Source organism: Amblyraja radiata, chromosome 32 (assembly GCF_010909765.2).
Source record: "Amblyraja radiata isolate CabotCenter1 chromosome 32, sAmbRad1.1.pri, whole genome shotgun sequence".
NCBI lineage: Eukaryota > Metazoa > Chordata > Chondrichthyes > Rajiformes > Rajidae > Amblyraja > Amblyraja radiata.
In genome coordinates, this window is record NC_045987.1 from 25,642,768 (window position 1) to 25,666,308 (window position 23,541).

Genomic DNA, 23,541 nt, shown 5'->3' on the forward strand with positions numbered 1-23,541 from the left:
ATAAACTCTGTACAGAGAGCACCCGTAGTCAGGATTGAACCCGGGTCTCTGGCGCTGTGAGGCTGCAGCTCTCCTGCTGGGCCACCGTGCCACCACTGCCGTTTCAGGCCGGCTGACAAGGATGACACAACCTGCCTGAATTTATCATCCCCATGTAGGCCGACGAGGCACAGTTTGAGAAAGGTGGCCGACCATTGTCCTCACTGCTCCACCATCTGTTGCCTTCTGCCGCCCAGCTTCAGGGAGACTCCAGTCAGACCTCCGTGGAGTCTACTGACAACAGGAACCTCGAGGCAGCCCCGAGCAGTTCCCGGATCCACTGGTTTAGTTTATTTTGGAGATACGTCACGGAACCAGGCCCTTCGGCCCATCGAGCCAACGATGGGTGTTCAAAGGCAACTCCTTACAGAGCAATAGTCATCGAGTTATAGAGCATGGAAACAGCTTTGAATGTGGAGAAAATTGATGGGAATGTGGGAAGAATTGTTTTTTAACGGGATTAATGTAAGATTAGTGTAAATGGGTGGTCAATGTGGACTGAAGAGCCTGTTCCCATGTTGTATGTCTATTGATTGATCAATAAATATCATTTTATTTAGTTTGGTTTAGAGATACAGCATGGATATAGGCCCTTCGGCCCACCAAGTCTGCGCCAGACAGTGATCCCCGCACACTAACACTATCCTACCCACTCTAGGGACAATTTACATTTATACTAAGCCAATTAACCTATAAACCAGTGGCTGAATGGGAGATGCCAGAAAGTAATGGTGGATGGCTGTTTGTCAGGTTGGAGGGGTGGAGTGGGATGGGGAGGGGATAAATGGATGCGGGGGCACTGAGAAAAAGAGGGGTGGGGGGGGGGGGTTTGGATGGATGAAGACAGGTAGTGCTTTCCATTGTTGTTTGTCTGGAGGTGTGTACATCTTTACCAAGCCATCATTTATCGCCCAACCCTGATGCGAAGAGGCAGTAACATGTTGGGAAAGTCTGGAGCTACACGCAGGTGGTGACAGGCAAGTGTGGAAGGTTTCCTTTCCTGAAGCACGCAGGTGAACCAGAAGGAATCGTACAACAACCCAACGGATTCATGGATGTCAAATTAAAATTACATTTTCCTTTCGAGAGAGAGAGGTGGAGCTTGGTTTGGGAACAGCTCTGCCCAAAACCGCAAGAAATTTGCAGTGCCTTGCAGATGTCGCCAAGTCCATCACACAGACCAGACTCCCCCCTTATAGAATCCATCCACACTTTACATTACCTCGGAAAAGCAGCCAACATAAACACTTGTTCCACCCCGTTCATTCCATCTCCCTGGTCCCATCAGCCTTAAGAAGGGTCTCGACCCAAAATGTCACCGATTCCTTCTCTCCAGAGATGCTGCCTGTCCCGCTGAGTTACTCCAGATTTTTGTGTCTACCTCCCATCGGGCAGAAGGAACAGAAGCTTGAGAGTGCGCACCACCAGGCTCAGGAACTGCTTCTTCCCCTCTGTTTTGATCAGGCTTCTGAACGGTCCTTCCATGAATCAAGTCGTCACATTTATTTATATAGCACACTTAAAAAACAACTCTCGTTGGCCAAAGTGCTTTACATAAGCTAGGGTACTGTCCGATACACCTCCACCCCATTGCGGACATTGGACTTTGTCGCTGGAACTGGTGCGCTACAATGCTGAGAACTATATTCTGCACCTTCCCTTTTGCTCTACCTATTGTACTTGAGTTTGACTGGATTGACGTATTGTGTTATCTGACGTTTAGATATCACGCAAAACAAAGCTTTTCGACTGTACCTGTGACAATAATAAACCTAAACACAGCATACTGTAGATGCAGGAATCCTGACCACAAAGCAAGATGCTGGAGGAACTCAGCGGGTCAGCTGGCATCTGAGGAAGGAAATGGACAGTCTGAAGAAAGGTCCCAACGAGAAACGCCACCTGTCCATTTCCCTCCACAGATGCTGCCTGACCAACTGAGTGCCTCCAGCATTTTATTTTCTCTTTAGATTTCCCTTTACTACATATTATCTATGTTTACCGCCAGAGAATTGGGCAGGACTTGAGACAGAATGAGGACTGGGAAGACTGGACATTCCACCCAGTCATGGTCAAAGAGTCATAGTTTAGTTTAGAGATAGAGCATGAAAACCGGCCCCTCGGTCCACCGAGTCTAAGCAGACCAGCGATGCCCGTACACTAACACGATCCTACACACTAGGGATGATTTGCAATATTAACAAAGCCAATTAACGTGGACACTGTGTGGGAGGAAACGGAGCACCCGGAGAAAACCCACGTGGTCACGGGGATAAGGTACAAACTCCGTACAGACAGCACCCGCAGTCATGATCAACCTGGGTCTCTGGCGTTGTAAGGCATCAACTGTACCGCTGCGCCACCGTGCCGCCCAAATAGAGTCATACAGCATGGAAACAGGCCCTTCGGCCCAACTTGCTCACACTGACCAACATGCCCCATCTACACTAGTCCCACCTGCCCGTGTTTGGCCCATATCCATCTAAACCTGCCAACAACCCTTTGTGTAAAAAGGTTACCCCTCAGGTTCCCATTAAATCTTTCGCCCCTGATCTTAAATCTCTGACCTGGAGCAGGGACCTCTGCCACCACTACAGTGCTGCGTCCTCACCTCCCCATGCATTTCACAGTTCAAGGCTATTTGATTCTCAATGCTGTTATTGTGTATTTCTCTATTAGTTGTTTGTGACTGGCTTTACAAGGGTGTTAGCGAGAAGACAACCCCATTCCCCTTTTGCTTTAATTCATGTTGGACCAGGAACTATGCCCAGCCTGTTGCTTAAAAACTCATCTGTGCGGCACGGTGGCGCAGCGGTAGAGTTATCGCCTCACAGCCAGAGACCCGGGTTCGATGCCGACTGTTAGTGCTGGCTTACGGACTTTCTCCGGGATATCCAGTTTCCTCCCACGCTCGAAGGACGTCCAGTTTTACACATTATTCAGTAAAATTGTAAATTATTGTGTGTGTGCGTGTGTGTGTGTGTGTGTGTGTGTGTGTGTGTGTGTGTGTGTGTGTGTGTGTGTGTGTGTGTGTGTGTGTGTTAGTGTTAGTGTGCGGAGATCGCTGGTCGGTGCATACTCGGTGGGTAGAAGGGCTTGATTCTGTGCTGTGTCTCTAAACTAAACTAAGCCTAATGGATGTCGACCAAAATTAGCACAGAGGCAAATCTATCTCTTGTATTTCCCAAGAAAGTCAATTCAATTGCTGCCCTTTATCACTATTTTGTTAAGATTGTTAGTTAGTTAGTTAAGGTTATTGTTACGTGTACCGAGATACAGTGAAAAGCTTTTGTTGCGTATTATCCAGTCAGCGGAAAGACAATACATGGTTACAATCGAGCCGCCCACAGTGTTCAGATACATCATAAAGGGAATAATGTGAATAACGCTCAGTGCAAGATAAAGCCAGCAACGTCGGATGAAAGATAATCCGAGGGTCTCCAAAGCAGGTTGCCGGTAGCTCAGGACTCCTCTCTATTACAGTAGATCGTGAAGCTACGTCTTATTGAGGAAATGAAATAATTCATTTTCTCGTGTGGAATTCATCGTTAACATGCCCAGTCATAGTGTCATGCAGCACAGAAATGGACCATTCAGCCCATCGAGTCCATGTCGACAACTAATCTGATACCAATCTCATTCCTCCCTCCCACGCTCCCACCAACTCCTCAGCTGGTTCGACCACTCTCTTACACACTGGGGACATCTTACCCACAAACCCGCACATCTTGGAGGTGTGGGAGGGAACCCGGAGCAAACCCAGTCGTCATAGGGAGAGCGTGCAAACTCCACCCAGACAGTACTGGAGGTTGGGATTGAACCTGGGTCACTGGAACTGCAAGACAGCTGCACTGGTTCAGCTTAATTATGGCCACGTGTACCGAGGTACAGTGATCAGCTTTGCTTTGCAGGTTATCCAGTAATCACCAATGTAGTTGACTAATGCAGTAAAGATATTCAAGTAAATGGCCATCATATTCATTCCATTCCCCGGGTTCTGAATCATTTCTTGCATCCCAAATTTGGGTTGGCTGCCTGCCATGGTTTAGCAACATCTTTCAAATGACCACGGTGGCGCAGCGGTAGAGTTGCTGCCTCACAGCACCAGAGACCTGGGTTCGATCCTGACTACGGGTGCTGTCTAGGGAGCTTGTACGTTCTGCCTGTGACCTGCGTGGGTTTTGCCTGGGATCTCTGGTTTCCCCCCCACACTCCAAAGACGTACAGGTTTGTAGGTTAATTGGCCTCAATAAAAATTGCAAATTCTTCCTAGTGCACAGGATAGCATTAGTGTGCGGGGGTCGCTGGTCGACATGAACTCAGTGGGCCGAAGGGGCCTGTTTCCGCCCTTATCCACTAAACTAAACTAAACCAAGCTTCACAGTGAAAGGAGATGCAAGGGGTTAAAAAAATACCGATAGTATATACAAAGATCCACGAGCTTGAATAATATTGAATTGCATGAAAAGTACTTTGCACTTTGCTTAACCGCAGCTGCCCTGCAGCTAGCAAGGGTGCATGCCAAAATATTTTTCACTTGTTTTGTATTCCACGATTTCTATTCAACATTTTAAGACCGGGGGAGCTGAACCTAGGCGAGAAGGTTTTGCAATCTCGGGAGCTCGACCCCACATAGGAGCGACCCCATTAGATACAGGGGAACATCGGTGCCTCTAGCGTCATATGTAGCTTCATAAATAGATCGCAGTCACTTTGCAGTCACTGAATTCCAGTCCAGGAGCACCACACATGGTGGTAGAGTGCGGGCACTGGATCTCACAGACGGCCGCACATCCTTCACCACCACCCACAGAGGGACCATCGTTCCCAACGCCCCAGCAAGGTCCACATTCCCCCTCCCCCTCCCTCCACCCCGTGAAAAGATTACTGCACAAGTAATACCTGCCGATTGATAGTTCAAGTGCAGGAAGCAACTGCAGTACAGGGCCAGTCCCACCAGCATGTGACCTGTATGCGGCGAGCGCGACCAAACCAGAAGCGGGGGCCGCGCGGAGGTCGAGTGAGTGACGTGAAGTTCGAGCGAAGTCCGCGGGAAGTTCGCGCGTGACGTACGGCGTCAAGACGTGCTCACGGCGTCGAGACGCTGCGCACGCCCGTCGAGGCAGTGCGTACGGCGTCGAGGCGGCTGCAGGCCGGTAGGCCGTTGCCGCGCGGAATTTTTGAACACGGTCAGTTTTTCGGATCTCCGCGCGATGTCGGGCCCAGCTCCACACAACTCCATATGGCTCTGGCGATCGAAGTGGGACCGGCCCCGTGAGGCCGTGCGGCTCAAGCGACCACGTCGCGCTTGCCGCATGGAGTGGCATGCTCGTGGGACAGGCCCTTAACACAAGATTGGCAAGTGGCAAGTAACACAAGATTGATATTTCAAGTGCAGGAAGGAACTGCACATGCTGGTTGAAATGGAAGATAGACACAAAATGCTGGAGTAACTCAGCGGGACAGACAGCACCTCTGGAGAGAAGGAATGGGTGACGTTTCGGGTCAAATCAGTTAGAAGGGTCTCGACCTGTCCCGCTGAGTTACTCCAACATTTTGTGTCTAACTTCGATTGATTGTTCAATCCAAGCCAAGGCAAACATGGGCATGATAAATCCGCAGAAACGCAGTGAACACTGAATTATTGACTGTATCGATTTCTCACCCATAAAGGTAGTTAACGCATAGAAACATTCTTTGGTTTACCACTGGCTCAGTTTTGCACAAGATTAATTTTTCACATCCTATCCATATTGCATAAATATTAATATCAAAGAAAGGTTAATTGCTCAGATTTATTAATGCTGAAGCTATTAAAGCTAACTGTGCAAAATAAAAAGGTAGCATGCTTCACATTACGCAGCCAGAGGGACTTCAATTCTTCGTGGCTAAATTGGTCGCGCTCTCACTTCACAATATGTCATAAGTTCATGTCGTAGCAGCAGAATTAGTCCATTCAGCCCATCAAGTCTACTCCACCATGGCTGATCTATCTCTTCCTCTCAACCCCATTCTCCTGCCTTCTCCCCATAACCCCTGACACCCGTACTAATCAAGAATCTGTCAATCACCACCTCAAAGATATCCATTGACTTGGCCTCCACAGTTGTCTGCGGCAATGAGTCCCACAGATTCACCGCCCTCTGACTAAAGAAATTCCTCCTCATCGCCTTTGTAGAGGCACATCCTGTTCTTCCGAGGCGCTGGCCTCAGGTCCAAAACTCTCCCACTAGTGGGACTAGTGAGTTTTAATCATACTGTGGGCACTGACACACTACCTTGGCCAATAGTTCTTCCTTAAATGTTAAGAATATCACTGCACTATTTCAACAAACAGAAGAGTTAACTCCGTTGTTTCGGTAAAGTGCGTTCCTCAACTGAATATGCTTATCATTACAAAATTTGTTGTTTGCAGCTCATACTGGGCACAAATGGTCTCACCACTGGCTCTAAAGCACTTGGGGGGACGTCCTGAAGACATGATACAACCTCTGTCCGAGCACCACACATCTCCACTGCAGTTGGCTTACATTGACTCCGTTGACTTACCAGCTCCACAGAACCATAGTGTTTCCTGCTGAACTCCCCTCGACGGCAACCCAGGTCTTCTGAGGCAGAGCTGGAAGAGAAAGGCTTCATCGGTGAATGCATCCTACAAGGTCCCTCACAAGGAAAACAGCTCAGGGCCAGAAAACAAGTTTCAACCCATCCCTCTTGCCATCGCATCTCAAACCGTGTGGACGACTTCTCCAGCCCACATCGGTGATGATGGCCCAGCGCAGAACTATTAACCCCCAAACAATATATAAATCTGGAATGCACGAGCCTGGAGATTGAAACCACCGATTCAGTTAGTTATTATGTCATCGTGAAATCGATAAAAATTTCAAGGATACTGGTCAATGGTAATTACATTTCAGAATCTTATCTTGAAGACGAACCATGTCGTGGGTTTGATCTGACTGCAGTGTGCATCAACTCTCTCAGCTAATTCCCACTCCCAATCTTCCATTACTTTAATTAACCTCCAAGAAGTCAATGGAGGCCAATTCACTGGATGTTTTCAATAGACAATAGGTGCAGTAGGCCATTCGGCCCTTCGAGCCAGCACCGCCATTCAATGTGATCATGGCTGATCATCCCCAATCAAGAGAGAGCTTGAACGGAATCAAGGGACATGGGGAGAAAGCAGAAACAGGGTACTGATTTTGGATGATCAGCCATGATCGATCAGCTGGCTCGAAGGGCCGAATGGCCTACTCCTGCACCGTTTTTCCATGTTTCTATGTTTCTATGAGATCCCCAGCAGCTTTGTGAAGTTTGGGAAAGACTGCACGGTTCCCAGTCCCATTGTTCCACGAGGCAATCAGCTCATGGAGCCGACTGAGGACAACGCCAAACTAGACAATGACGGAACGAGCTCCACCATGAGCACGACGGGACAAATATTCCCACAGGGAGGAGAGCACCCCGGCAATATTGAGTAAATATTCCGATCGGAAAGACAGAAATAATCATTATGAAATATCATCCTGTATATCTCTCGTTTCCCTTTCACCTCACTCGCAGTCTGAAGTAGGGTCTTGACCCGAAACGTCACCTACTCCTTTTCTCCAGGGATACGGTCTGACCCGCTGAATTACTCTAGATTTGTGTGTCTATCCTCGGTTTAAACCAGCATCTGCATTTCCTTCCTACACATTAGAAACTTCATGATGTTGAGCTTAATTTATTGTCATGTGCAGTGAATTGTCGCATGCAGGTGCAGTGAACTGTTTTTGTAGCGTTCTAACCAGCCAGCGGAAAGACCAAACGTGATTACTATCACAGTGTACGGATATAGGATAAAGGGACAACCTTTAGTGTCAAGGACTGCTCTCACCCCAACCACAGACTGTTTACCCTCCTACCATCCGGGAGGCGCTACAGGTCTCTCCGTTGCCGGACCAGCAGGTCCAGGAACAGCTTCTTCCCTGCAGCTGTTACATTACTCAACACTGTACCTCGATGATTGCCAATCACCCCCCCACCCCCCAGACACTCCTTCCACCAGGAAAAAAATTATTGCACTACTATGACTGTATGCACGTAAATATATTTATTTATTGCTCATATTCTATGTCGCTCTTCTAGGGAAATGCTAACTGCATTTCGTTGTCTCTGTACTGTACACTGCACAATGACAATAAAGTTGAATCTGAATCTGAATCTGATAAAGTCCAGTAAAGCCCCATTAAAGATAGACCGAGAGTCTCCAATGAGGTAGATGGTAGCTCAGCACTGCTCTCTATAGTTGTTGATAGGATGGTTCAGATGCCTGATAACAGCCTGATAACACTGTCTCCAAATCTGGAGGTGTGCGTTTCCACACTTCTGAACCTCTTTGCCTGATTAGAGAAGGGAGGAGGGAATGTCCAGGATGAGACTGGTCCTTGATTATGCTGCTGACCTTGCCGAGGCAGCGTGAAATATAGATGGAGTAAGCGGAAGGGAGGTTGGTTTGTGCGATGGTCTGGGCTGCGTCCACAATTCGCTACAATTTCTCGTGGTCTTGGATGGAGCTGTTCCCAAACCAACCTGCGATGTATCCCGATTAAATGCTTTGTATGGTGCATCTGTAGAAGCACTGGGACAGTACTTGAAACACTTGAGGGATGTGAAGGGAACTAGGGAAATGCGGAAGGAACTGCCGATGCTGGTTTACACCGAAGATAAACAGAAAATGCTGGAGTAACTCAGCGGGACAGGCAGAACCTCTGGAGACAAGGAATAGGTGACGTTTCAGGTCGAGACCCTTCTTCAGACAGAGTCAGGGGACAGGGAAGCGAAAGATATGAAGGCACATAAGAATAAATGATTGAAATGTATGCAAAAGGACAAATCAAGGCCGGCAACCAGGGAACGGTGGAGCCCACAATGGTCCATTGTTGGCTGTGGGGAATGGTCCTTATTTGCCTCCACAATGATAATTCCTTGCAACAGCATAGTCCCCTGAGCTCTCTGCATGGATACGACAATGCAGACACACAGAGTGGCAATCTGGGCAGCACAAGGTGAAGGTATTCGGACGAGGTCAGGCTCACAAGCACTTGCGATTAAAGCACAAGGAGTTTCAGCTGCTGGGATTTTTAACAAATGTTGGAACGGGTACAGAGAGAGAGAGGTTGAGCAGGCTGGGACTCTATTCCCTGGAGCGCAGGAGGATGAGGGGTGATCTTATGCAGCTGTAGAAAATCATGAGAGGAAGGGTCAGGTAGGCACACGGAGTCTCTTGCCCAGTGTGAGGGAATCGAGAACCAGAGTACATAGGTTTAAGGTGAGGGGATGAAGATTTAATAGGAATCTGAGGGGTAACTTTTTCACACAAAGGGAAGTGGGTGTGTGGAACGAGCTGCCAGAGGAGGTTGTTGAGGCAGGGACTATTTAAGAAACGTTTAAGAAACAATTAGATAGGTACATGGAGAGGAGAGGTTTGTTGGGATATGGGCAAAACGCAGGCAGGTGGGACGAGTGCAGATGGGACATGTTGGTTGGTGCGGGCACATTGGGCCGATGGGCCTGTTTTCACACTGTTTGACTGTAAAACACAAAGGGATCTCAGAGGGTCAGGCAGCATCTGTGGAGGGAATGGACGAACAATGTTCTTCTAAAGAGGGGTCGACTATCTAACCATTTATCCATTCATCTTACCATAATAAACGCCATCTATCCGTTAACGCCACAGATGCTGCCTGACCCGCTGTGTTTCTCATGCACTTTGTGTTTTTGCTTACAATTGAAGTCTCCTGTAACTGAGCTACACTCTGAAGGTTAATGACACCTGTAATAAATCAACTGGAGGCAAACCAAAAAGATGAATGGTAAATAATGTTATTTGATTTCCCAAGTTATAAACGGAATATGAAGCCTCTGGTTCTTGTTGGAGCTAGGCTGTCATTTGTATGAAGTTGGAGTAAATGCAGGACTATTAAATAAAAATGGCTTGGTTTTAATCAGCAGAATAAGTCTGAAGAAGGGTCCCAACCTGAAACCTGGAGTTTAGAAGGATGAGGGGGACCTTATAGAAACATATAACATTATAAAAGGACTGGACAAGCTAGATGCAGGAAAAATGTTCCCAATGTTGGGGGAGTCCAGAACCAGTGACCACAGTCTTAGAATAAAGGGGAGGCCATTTAAGACTGAGGTGAGAAAAAACTTTTTCACCCAGAGAGTTGTGAATTTGTAGAATTCCCTGCCACAGAGGGCAGTGGAGGCCAAATCACTGGATGGATTTAAGAGAGAGTTAGATAGAACTCTAGGGGCTAGTGGAATCAAGGGATATGGGGAGAAGGCAGGCACGGGTTATTGATTGGGGACGATCAGCCATGATCATAATGAATGGCAGTGCTGGCTCGATAGGCCGAATGGCCTCCTCCTGCACCTATTTTCTATGTTTCTATGAAACGTCACCCATTCCTTCTCACCAGAGATGCTGCCTGTCCCACTGAGTTACTCCAGCTTTTTATATCTATCGTCAGCAGAATAATGTTCTGGACTCTGTATCTTCCCTTTTGCTCCACCTATTGTAGTGGAGTTTGACTTGAGTTTAGTTTATTGTCACGTGTGCCGAGATACAGTGAAAAGCTTTTGTTGCGTGCTGAACCTTGATTGTTTTTATGTATAGTGTTATGGTCTGAAGAAGGATCTCGACTCAAACGTCACCTACTCCTTCTCTCCAGTGATGCTGCCTGACCCACTGAGTTACTTCAGCTTTTTGTGTCTATCTTCGGTGTAACCAGCATCTGCAATTCTTTCCTACACAGATTTTATATTAACTTACAAAACAAAGCTTTTCACTGTACCTCGGTACACATGACAATAATAAGCCTGCAGGGGTGAAACTGTGGACTGCATCACCTGCAAAAGACTTGCAGCTGTAATTACAGCAAAAGGTGGTTCTACAAAGTATTGACTCTGGGGGGCTGAATACTTTTGCATGCCACACTTTTCAGTTTTTTATTTGTAAAAAAATTTGAAAACCATGTATCATTTTCCTTCCACTTCACAATTATGCACCACTTTGTGTTGGTCTATCACATAAAATCCCAATAAAATACATTTACGTTTGTGGTTGTAACGTGACAAAATGTGGAAAAGTTCAAGGGGTATGAAAACCTTTGCAAGCCACTGAAGATAAATCTTTAGTCTTGACTTAAAAGAGTCGATGGAGGGGGCAGTTCTGATGGGAAAGGGGATGATGTTCCACAGTCTAGGGGCTGCAACCGCAAAGGCACGGTCGCCCCTGAGCTTATGCCTAGACCGTGGGATATTCAGCAACCCCAAGTCGGCCGATCTGAGGGGCCTGGAGGTGGAGTGGTGGGTGAGAAGACTTTTTATGTAGGTGGGGGCAAGCCCATTGAGGGTTTGTAGACATGGAGGACAATCTTGAAGTTTATACGGAACCGCACAGGGAGCCAGTGGAGAGAGGCCAGGATCTGGGTGATGTGGTGGAGGAAGGAACTACAGCTGCTGGTTTACACCGAAGTTAGACACACAGTGCTGGAGTAACTCAGCGGGTCAGGCAGCATCTCTGGAGAGAAGGAGCAGGTGGTGTTTCCGGTCAGGACCCTTCTTCAGACTGAGAGTCAGGGGAGAGGCAGACAGAGATATGGAAGGGCAAGGTGTGAAAACACAGATCAGAGGGGACAATGATCTGGGAAATGTAAAATGGTAGATTGTCAGCTGAGGGGAAGGTGACAACGAGGCATACAATTAGTAATATTTAATCAGGAGGACATTGAAACTAGTCAGAGAACCTGGATGGGGGAGGGATGAAGAGAGGGGGAAAGCAAAGGTTACTGGAAGTTAGAGAAGTCAACACCTGTCCCTTTTTCACCCCCCCAATCGACTCTGTCCAAGGACCCTGACAGTCTGTTCAGGTGAGGCAGAGGTTCACTTACACCTCCTCCAACCTCATCCACTGTATCCGCTGTTCCAGGTGTCAACTCCTGTATATCAGCGAGACCAAGCGCAGGCTCGGCAATCGTTTTGCTGAACAACTCCATTCAGTCCTCCTAAACCTGCCTGATCTCCCAGTTGCTCAACACTTTAACTCCCCCTCCCATTCCCACACTGACCTTTCTGTCCTGGGCCACCTCCATTGTCAGAGTGAGGCCCAGCGCAAATTGGAGGAACAGCACCTCATATTTCGCTTGGGCAGCTTACACCCCAGCAGTATGAACATTGACTTCTCTAACTTCAAGTAACCCTTGCTTTCTCTCTTTCTCCATCCCCTCCCCCTTCCCAGTTCTCCCACCAGCCTTACTGTCTCCAACTACATTTTATCTCTGTTTGCTTTGCTGTTACCTTCTCCCAGCTAACAACTCTATTCTACAGTTTCCATGAACCGCATTCCCTTTGTCCTTTTTTCACACCTTACACTTCCTTATCTATCCATCTCCCTCCCCACTGACATCAGTCTGACGAAGGGTCTCAACCCGAAACGTCACCCATCCGTTCTCTCCAGAGATGCTGCCTGTGCCACTGAGTTACCCAAGCATTTAATGTCAGTCTTCAAAGTTCATACAGCTGGGTTGTAAGCTGCCCGAGCGAAACGCGAGGTGCTGTTCCTCCAATTTGAGCAAATAAATCCTTTGTGGTGCGTTCTTGAAATGATTGTTGGCTGCTGGTGTCCTTCCCCTTCCTATGGGATGATCCCACATAGTCAGAGGAGCATGGGATCGATAGGGAAATGTCCATTTGTTCCACTGCCATTTTTGGCAGAGAACTAGCAGGGCTGAAGCAACACAGTAATCGATCTCTAATCGAGGGCTAGAAGGGCTCGATATCAGAAGAATACTTGGAGAGAGAACACGGCTGAACTCGCCGTTTACACCGCTCGAACATTTCCACTTAAACAAATGTAAAATATTTGGAAAGGGATAAGCTATCACTGTTTAATTTGGCAATTACATTCAATGTAGCACCAGCTTCAAGTGCTTCACACCATTTTGCTGTAACCATGGCTATCAGCCTTCCCTTGTCTACTGTTTAAAGATCTTGGCTCATCCAAAGGCAATGACTGGTGATTGGCATGTGGGCACCAGCAGGGCTTCACTAGGTTCACCAGTAACAAGCAGACCCAGTCAAGACGATCTGGGGAGAATCAGTTAAAGCATTCCCTGGCTGTTCTGAGCATTCACATATAGAGACCCCCTGAGTGAGGATCAAACCGCACACTGTTCCACCAGGTATTGCCTTCTCCAAGTGGAAACAAAACCCATCCTGGCTGCCATCTTCTCCGGAGAAGGCCTGGATACAGTAGATGTGGAGAGGACGTTTCCACTAGTGGGAGAGTCCAGCATGAGAAGATTTACAAGGATGTTGCCAGGACTAGAGGGTCTGTGCTCTTGGCAGAGGTTGAGCAGGCTGGGTCTCTATTCCTTTGAGCACAGGAGGTTGAGGGGTGATCTTATAGAGGTGTATAAGATCATGAGAAGAATAGATCGGGCAGAGTCTCTTGCCTAGAGTAGGTAAATTGAGAACCACAGGACATAGGTTTAAGGTGAAGGGGGAAAGTAGGAATCTGAGGGGTAACTTTTTCCACACAAAGGGTGGTGTGTGTATGGAACGAGCTGCCAGAGGATGTAGTTGTGGCAGGGACTATCCCAGCGTTTAAGAAACAGTTAGACAGGTACATGGATAGGGCAGGTTTGGAGGGGCCAAATGTTGGCAGGTTGGGCAAGTTGGGCCAAAGGACCTGTTTCCACACTTTATGACTTTATGACCAGAGGCCATAGCCTCGGCATTAAAGGACATTCGTTTAGGAAGGAGATGAGGGTGGTGAATCTATGGAATTCATTGCCACAGAAGGCTGTGGAGGCCAAGTCAATGGGTATTTTTAAGGCAGAGATAGATAAATTCTTGATTAGTATGGGTGTCATGGGGTTATGGGGAGAAGGCAGGCGAATGGGGTTAGGAGGGAGAGATAGATCAGCCATGATTGAATGGCGGAGTAGTTGATGAGCCGAATGGCCTAATTCTGCTCCTATCACTAATGAGAACCCAGAGACATGGCAGCACCTACACCAAGGAGGCAGGCCATCACTGTAGCTCAGTCACTCATGCTCACTCTCTGCTCAGTCTTTGTGTCCCCTGCCTGCTCTCAAACATAGGTGCTCCATTTTCAGTGGATGTCACAAACAGACAGACCACCTGACTGGCAGACAGCTGGCGAACCACATGCAACATGCCCATGCCATTTTAGATGTAGCATCACACACCAAAACAAAAATGAAACAGGAGAATATCAACAGGAAATTGGCAGAAACAAACACTTCCAGAAATATAGAAACATAGAAAATAGGTGCAGGAGTAGGCCATTCGGCCCTTCGAGCCTGCACCGCCATTCAATATGATCATGGCTGATCATCCAACTCAGTATCCTGTACCTGCCTTCTCTCCATACCCCCTGATCCCTTTAGCCACAAGGGCCACATCTAACTCCCCCTTAAATATAGCCAATGACCTCAACTACCTTCTGTGGCAGGGAGTTCCAGAGGTTCACCACTCTCTGTGTGAATTTTTTTTTTCTCATCTCGGTCCAAAAGGATTTCCCCTCTATCCTCAAACTGTGACCCCTTGTCCTGGACTTCCCCAACATCGGGAACAATCTTCCTGCATCTAGTCTGTCCAACCCCTTAAGAATTTTGTAAGTTTCTATAAGATCCCCCCTCAATCTTCTACATTCTAGCGAGTACAAGCCGAGTCTATCCAGTCTTTCTTCAGTCTGTCCCTTTTGGGACACAATTAGTTTCATTTCCCAGGGGGATAGGCTCCAGTTTTATTGCAGCCCATGTTAGATTTCATCAGCCATTCTCCAACATGTGCATGTTGTACAAAGGCAGAGCGCTCAGTCACAGACCTAATCAAATCACACTGTCATTATTATTATGATTTAAAAAAAAAGAAAATAACAGGTGGCAGGAATGATACAAAACATTCCCAGGCTCGGTAAACATGGAATTAAATGTCGCGTCCAGGGGCGGGGTTGACTTGTGTCTGAATGTGTGGAATAAAAATAATCTTGGTCAAGGCTGGTCATAATTGTCCCATCGTTAACTCCAGAACCGAAGCCCATCCATACACGTTAATATCCCACCCCGTTAAAGTTGGGTGACTTGCTGTGGTGTAGTAATATGACACAGAGCATAACGCCCACTTTCTGAGCTATGGGCCAGCCCTTCAATAATATAACACCTGCTTGCCAACCTGCTAACACTTGGCTTGTTAACGTATGAAACCCTGATGCATTTTCCCTTCCATAACAAACTTTCGGCATTTCAATTACAATTTATTGTGCAGAGAAAGCACACAATTATTTTTTTTTCTCTCCTCTCCTCTCCTCTCCTCGTTCTCCCTGCACGATAGAGGAAAGGTCTATGTGTTCCTCCCACCCTCTCTCTTCTCTCTCTCTCATCCACCCATCCACCAGTAGCGTACAGTATGTTACAACACAGTACCTTAATTGTGGACACCACTAGATATCTGCGCATCGGGCAACACTGGTGCACCCACCGCAAGAAATCTCATTCAACATGCCAAGGCGTAACTGGCTGGCTACACGTTCACAACGAATGCGCGAAATGAAGGAAAAACAATATCGAAATCTGCTTTTACCGTTGTGTGAGACTCAGCAGTTTAGTAGAAGCTGCATCCGCACTGCTCATATCCATACATGCGTTTCTCGGCTGTACAAAGTGTTCTAGTCAATGGTACCTGACATTGCATCTGCTGCAGTTAGTAACGCGGGGCGGGGTGGTACAATGCAACTTCGCGTTCAATTCTGAATTTCTGCAGACTTGTTTTTTTCCCTCTCTCTCTCTTTCTCTCTCTCTCTCCTCTCTCTGAATAACAGGATCCCCCTCCTTCAAAAAGAGGGGGGGTTTTGTGCACAGAGTGAGCCTCTCACGGCAGATGCAAGGCAATGCAACGCTGACTATATTGCCACCAGCAGAAAAACCAGGCGACGCATTAGCAAACGTGTCCGGGTAACAGCAGGGCAGAGAGGAGCGTGGAAACGTGGCTCACATCTCAACTAGTCAATGTGCAGCAAGCAGCGCGCTTCAGTACTTCATTTCTCAGTACACAACACACTAGCAGCAGCAGACCGCAAGTGTCAAGGCGCCGCTCCGCCCCTGCAGACCTCCGTCCAGCCCACTGTAGTCTCAACACCGCCGCCTTGCCCTTCCCACTCACTGCCTGGTGAAGACCAGGAGACTACAACGTCCAGCGTGCACCCGCCCTCCACTCTTGGTCCATTGGTCAAACTCCCGCTGTGACCATCCCAGAGTCTTGCGTTGCTTACATTCCGACTGACAAACACTGGGACATCTGGTTCAGATTGGGAAGAAAACCTCCCACCTCTCAGCCATATATTGTTATCCTGGATAAAATATATCGATCATAATATCTGCACTGTTAGATAGGGCAGGCAGCCAGAACATCTTTAGCCAGAGGGTGGTGAATCTGTGGATTTCATTGACACAGGAGGCTGTGGAGGCCAAGTCAATGGATGTTTTTAAGACGGAGATTGATAGATTCTTGATTAGTACGGGTGTCAGGGGTTATGGGGAGAAGGCAGAAGAATGGAGTAGAGAGGGAGAGATAGATCAGCCATGATTGAATGGTGGAGTAGACTTGATGGGCCGAATGGCCTAATTCTGCTCATATCGCTTATGAACTTTTTTTCCCCAGACTAGAGGGCATAAATGTAAGCTGAGAGGGACAAAGTATTCATCGTCATCACACAGTGCCTGGGTGGGTGCCTGGAACGCATTGCCAGGGGTGGTGGTGGAGGCAGATATAATATAGGTGTTTAAGAGGCTTTTGGATAGGCAAATGAATATGCAGGGATGGCGGATCATGTGCAAGTAGATAAGAGATGGTCTTTGCATCATGTTTGGCACACCCTTGTGGGCTGAAGGGCCTGTTCCTGTGCTGTGCTCTGTGTTCTATGAAGTCATCCTCATCTACAATAACATTTCTCAATTATCCAAATGTAATGGATGCAAATTTAAAAGCCTCTTGGGCATGTGCAAAATATGCATTTTATTTGTATATACAACTGCCAGATGATTAAAACTAAAGATGATGGTTGCTCGGTGTAAGGCAAGCAATGGAAAAGCTTCTCCCCGAACCTCGTCAGCATTATTCTCTTTGGAACCGGGGAACCTGTTCTAATCAGCTATTAAGCTGAAATCATTCAGATTTTTCAACTTCATAGTTGGAACTCCTTTAGAAAAAAGGTAACAAAGAACAACATTATGGGCGGCAGGGTGGCGCAATGGTAGAGTTGCTGCCTCACAACGCCAAAGACCCGGGTTTAATCCTGACTACCGGTGCTGTCTATACAGAGTTCCCCTCGTGACCTGCAAGAGTTTTCTCTGAGTGTTCCGGTTTCCTCCCACACCCCAAAGATGTACAGGCTTGTCGTTTAATTGGCTTCGGTAAAATTGGCCCTAGTGTGTGTAGGATAGCGCTGGTGTGCAGGGTGATTGATGGTCGGCATGGACTCGGTGGGCCGAAGGGCCTGTTTCTGTGCTGTATCTCCAAACTAAAAGAACTAAACTGGTGGTAAAAAAAAATCCCAAGAGTGGATTTTATCAGGTGGTCCCCTCTCAAGACCGCTTGTTGTTGAACCTCACCAAAACAATAACTAATGATTCAGATAACACAGCAGTAAGTATTGACGTAACGCTGCACTGTCTGAAAATCAATTCTGCCCCTTTTCCGGGGTTACGTCCGTGCCTGGGTGGATGTAGAGAGGGACTACACGTTGTCCACGGGAGCCCCGGGGAATTGCCGGGACCGCTGAGTACCGTGGAGAGTGGAATATATCCTTAAAAAGGATGGTGATATAAGTTGTTTAAGAGTGTATTTGACATTTAAGACTATTTGTTTAGATAATTGGGTGATTTGGATTATTGTGGTGCGTCTGTTTGGTATTGTTTTGTCTTGTATGTATTATTCTTGCGATCATTGACTACATTTCTTATTTTTTTAAAGAAAAGAAAGCGACTTGTCAGTTGTATGTAAAAGATCGGCAAGAGTGATCATGCAGAGGAGAGAGGTTCTCCAACAAACATTACCACAAGATAGTCCTATACCTCACTTTTACATGTCACTGAGGGTTCATTGTTGGATGAGAAACACTTTGGCATCTCCGGGAGAAACTGCCGATGTAAATCTTGGTTTTCTCCCATATCTCTGACTTCCTCCCACACCCCCAAAGAAATACAAAGGTGTGCACGATAATTGGCTTGGTGTAAATGTATAAATGTAAAAATTGTCCCTAGTGTGTGCAGGGTAGTGTTAATGTGCGGGGATCGATGGTCGGTGCAGACTCGCTGGGCCGAAGGGCCTGTTTCTGCACTGTATCTCTAAACTAAACTAAAAAAGTCTCCAATTTTCTCTACCAAGTCAAAGGATATTAAAAGGTGAAAACATGACATAGAAGGATGATGAAGATGATGATGATGATGATGATGATGATGATGATGAATACTTTATTGTCACATGTGACAAGTCACAGTGAAACTCTTTGCTTGTATACCCAAGGTATGCAAATAGTCGCCCGTAAAGGGCGCGGGCAAACTTACAAAGTATCCACGCCAGGTTCTCCTTAGTTCTTTGTCCCCCCCTCCCCATGCTGGATCCCCATTGCTCCCCCCCCTTTTACCCATTGGTCCCCCTCCCACATGGGGGTCCCCCCAAATGCCGGGTCTTCCCTTGTTCCGGAATTCCCCCGGAATTTCCATCAGATCACTCCTCAATCTCTGATACTCCAGAAAAATCCATCCAACTTTCTCCAACCTCTCCCTCTACTCCAAACAGCATTCTGATAAAGCTCCTCTGCATTCTCTCCAAAGCCTCCACATGCTTCCTGTAATAGGGGTGACCAGAACTGCACGCAATGCTCCAAAATGTGGTCAAACCAACGTCCTGTAAAGCTGCATCAAGGCTCCCTAACCCTTAATCTCAATGTCCCGACAGATGAAGGCAAGCAGACCGTATGCCTTCTTTACCACTCGATCTACTTGTGTTACTAGTTTCAGCGAGCTATAGACTTGGACCCCAAGATCCGTCCATCAGTGCTGTTAAGGGTCTTGCCATTAACTGTACTCTCTCCCCTTACATTCAGCCTGACACAGTGCAAAACCTCATACATGCTCAGGTTAAACTCCATCTGCCATTTCCCAACCATTTCTGCAGCTGATCTCTATCCTATATAATTTGACAACCTTACTCACTGTCCACCATTCCACCAATCTTGGTGCCGTCTGCAAGCTTACAAACCAAGCCATCTAGTCAAGAGTCAAGGATCAAGAGTGTTTTATTGTCATGTGTCCCGGATGGGACAATGAAACTCGTACTGCTGCAGCACAACAGAATATGTTAATACGTACATTGACATCCAAGTTGTTTCTAGATATCACAAACAGCAGAGTCCCAGCACAGATCCCAATGGAAATCCACTGGCCACAGTTGTCCAGGCTGAATAACAAACACCCTTCCACCACCACCCTCTGTTGCCTTTCAGTAAGCGGATTCTGAATCCAAAACAACCAAGTTACCATGGATCCCATGCACCCTAATCTTCTGGGTCAGCCTCCAGTGAGGAATTTTATCGAAAGCCTTGGTCAAAATCCATGACCTGATTACACAAGAGACTGTAGATGCTGGAATCCTGAGCACAACACAAAGTGCTGGAGGAACTTGGCGGGCCAGGCTGCAACTTTGGAGGGTATGGGCAGGCGATGTTTTGGATCGGGACCCACCTTCAGACCAAATGCAGTTGTTCATAGTGAAGAAGCATCCCGACCCACAACGTTGCCTGTCCATTCCCTCACCAGATGCTGCTTGACCTAGCTTAGTTGAGTTTAGTTAATTGTCACCTGTACCGAGGTGCAGTGAAAAGCTTTTGTTGTGTGCTAACTAGCCAGTGAAAAGACAATACATGGTTACAATCGAGCCGTGCTGAGTTGCTCCAGCACTTTGTGTTGTGATCAGCTGCGATCTTATTGAGTGAGCGGCCATATTATCTATTCTTGCTTCTCCTTCTTACGGTCACAGGATGGTCTGGTTTCTGATATACTCGCAATAACTGAATGCAGGGAGGGAGTGTGTGATAGCAATGTACAATTCTGAGTGTACCATCCATCTCAGTCCCCTGGAGATACAGAGACGGAAACCACTTTCAAAATATGGAGGGGACCGAGGGTCAGGGGGGGGCCACAATTTCTGAGAGGCCGCGCGCGCATGCGCACACTCACACACACACGAGGCATCGGAAGCTTCAGCCGTGCGCCCTAAATTCAATTTAAAGCTTGTAACGTGAGGGGGGCCGTTCCCCACCTCTGAAAACATGGAGGGGACACGTTCCCCCTGGCCCCCCCCCCCCGGGTTTTCCGTCAATCTGGAGATATTTGGTCATCGTGCGTGATTGACTGGGTTTTTGTCCAGTCAACTCCTTGTGTGGTACAGCAGCGCAGCGGTAGAGTTGCTGCTTCACAGCACCAGGGACCCAAGTTCGATCCTGACCACGGGTGCTGTCTGTGCGGAGTTTGTACGTTCTCCCGGTGACAGAGTGGGTTTTCTCCAGGCGCTCCGGTTTCCTCCCACACTCCAAAGACGTGCAGGTTAATTGGCTTCTGTAAAATTGAAAATTGTCCCTCGTGTGTGGGATAGTGCTAGCGTACGGGGTGATCGCTGCCTGGCGCAGACTCGGTAAGCTGAAGGGCCTGCTTCTGCACTGTATCTTTAAAGTCGAAAAGTCTAACTCTGTAACGAGATGGCCTATGGAAATGCCACCATGAGTACCCCTCTAATCGTTCAACGGCAGGCTACAAAGCCAGATGTATTGCACATTCCTGATTGTGGTTCTTAATGTACATGGCCGTAGCTTTGTAGCCAAGTATCAAGTATGTATATGGTTTGGTGTGCCTTCACTGCAGATCACCAGAGTGGAGGTGATCAGATAATACCTTTCTCAATCAAACTTGACCAAACTGCTCCATGTGTCTGAGATTGATTTCATTCTTGTGATTATGAACATACATAATAATCATCCACGCACTGCATTTCTCTGGAGAAATCCTCACACTTTTACTGAGAATAGTTCCCACGCTTTGTGTCCCTTCCTTTTCAAATAAACTGTTTGGTGATTAAATTAACTCTGCTGCACAATAAACTGTTTTTCCATGAATCACAAACCACCTCCCTGTTTCCAAACAACTGTCTGATTGATGTCTGGCAGGCAATGATAGCTGCCGTTTAAGAATAAACAGCCATATAATGGATTATAACAGGAGTCGCACTTTCACGAGAGAGTAAAATAAGCCAAAGGCGCTTCATGGAAACATAACTTCAAACGCAGCCCAAGAAGATAGCAAGACAGGTTTAGAGGGATATATGGGCCAAATGCGGACAGGTGGGACTAGCGTAGATGAGGCATCTTGGTCAGCATGGGCGAGTTGGGCCGTTGGGCCTATTTCCACACTGTATGACTCCGTGACTCTCATCTACACTCAGAACTGAACCTGCGTCTCTGGAGCAGTGAGGCAGCAGCTCTACCTCTGTCCCACTGTCCCACGCAAGTCATGGGAAGGATTCCTGAACTAATCCCACCCATCACTATTCGGAAGGAACTGCAGATGCCGGCTTAAACTGAAGATAGAAACAACATGCTAGAGTAATTCAACAGGACAGACAACATCTCTGGAGAGAAGGAATGAGTGACATTTTGGGTCAAGACCCTTTTTCTGAAGACCATCACTAGTGCAGTTCCCGGGACTTTAGAGTCTCTGTATTTTTAATATGTTGTTCTAGTCCCTGCCTCAACTAGGGGTGGTCGGTGGTGCAGCAGTAGAGTTGCTGCCCTTTAAGTGGGACAGGGGCACAGACCCAGGTTCGATCCCGACTGCGGGTGCTGTCTGTACGGAGTTTGTACGTTTTCCCCGTGACTGCGTGGGTTTTCTCCGAGATCTTCGGTTTCCTCCAACGCTCCAAAGACGTACAGGTTTGTAGGTCAATTGGCTTGGTGTATGTGTAATTTTCCCCTAGTGTTTGTAGGGTAGTGGTTAGCTCCTGTATCACTTAGGAAATCTGAATGGAAACCTCTGGAGACTTTGTGTCCCACCCAAGGTTTCTGGTTCCCGGAGGTTCCCAGATGTTTCCGGTTCCCGGAGGTTCCCGGATGTTTTTGTCAGTCTCCCTACCTGCTTTCACTACCTGCAACCTCCGGCAACCACCTGCAACCTCCGAGAACCGCACGGAAACCTTGGGTGTGGCGCAAAGTCTCCAGAGGTTTCCGTTCAGGATTCCTAGTGGGACAGGGGCACAAGTGGGACAGGGGCTTTAATGTGCGGGGATTGCTGGTCGGTGCGGACTCGGTAGGCCAAAGGGCCTGTTTCCGCGCTATATCTCTAAACTCAAAAAACTAAACTAGCTCCTCTGGCAGCTCATTCCATACACCCACCACCCACTCTGTGACTCGAAGAGTGTTGGCAGTCACTGGTTATACTGCTGGTGGGGAATGAGAGCCTTGCCAGAGTTCTTCAATGGACTGTCAATACTGGGTGAGAGTATGGAAAAAAGACTGACAATAGCCACGTAGTAAATGCTGATCATTCAGGAAGAAAACACTGGAACACAAAATAAATTGTTAAAAGCACCAATCACTAATGTTTGGCCCTATCCAATCTCTCCTTATCATTCCAGGCATGTTCTAAAATCATGGAGTCATACAGCATGCAAACAGGCCCTCCGGCCCCACTTGCCCATGCTGACCAAGATGCTCCATCTACACTAGTTCCATCTGCCCACATTTGGCCCATATCCCACTAAACCTGTCCTCTCTGCGATCTGCAACCGCGCCTTTGCGGTTGCAGCTCCTAGGCTGTGGAACAGCATCCCCCTTCCCATCAGAACTACCCCCTCCATCGACTCCTTTAAGTCAAGACTAAAATCTTATCTATACTCCCAAGCCTTTCCTGACGTCCACTGAGCGAGGGCTATATGTATATATGTATGTAGTTTGTTTGTTTATACTATTCTTATAACAAATGCAAAGCACTTTGGCCAACGAGAGTTGTTTTTTTTAAATGTGCTATATAAATAAATGTGACTTGACTTGACTCTCCATGTACATAGCTAGCTAAATGTCTTTTAAATGTCGCTGTCGTTCGTGTCTCCAACTACCTCCTCTGGCAGCTCGTTCCATACACCACACCACCCTTTGTGTAAAAGGTTGCCCCTCAGGTTCCTATTAAATTTCTCCCCACTCACCTTAACATCTGGTTCTTGATTCCCCTACTCTGGGCAAGAGACTCTGTGCAGATGTTTACCTGTTCTACTCCTCCCATGATTTTGTAATTGGCAAAGATACGTCACCATGAGGTCAAATATCAGGTATAGAAGGACAGGAAATATATGAAGTGAACATTTTCATACAGGAAGGAG

The 23,541-nt window shown here is 47.3% G+C and overlaps 1 protein-coding gene across 4 annotated transcripts in view; it reads right to left on the minus strand.

The window, feature by feature from the left end:
• The window catches only part of garnl3 (GTPase activating Rap/RanGAP domain like 3), a 347,312-nt gene that overhangs the window by 260,373 nt on the left and 63,398 nt on the right, over positions 1-23,541 (minus strand). For 3 of the 4 annotated variants that reach the window (XM_033049275.1, XM_033049274.1, XM_033049271.1), the window contains exons 1-2: positions 15,700-16,181; positions 6,589-6,658 (exon numbers count right to left, since the gene is read on the minus strand). In XM_033049275.1, coding sequence (XP_032905166.1) covers positions 6,589-6,605 — 17 coding nt within the window. In that variant the 5' untranslated portion in view covers positions 6,606-6,658; positions 15,700-16,181. Of the gene's footprint in view, positions 1-6,588; positions 6,659-15,699; positions 16,182-23,541 lie in introns of those variants that run through there. The other variant, XM_033049272.1, reaches the window with a different exon arrangement.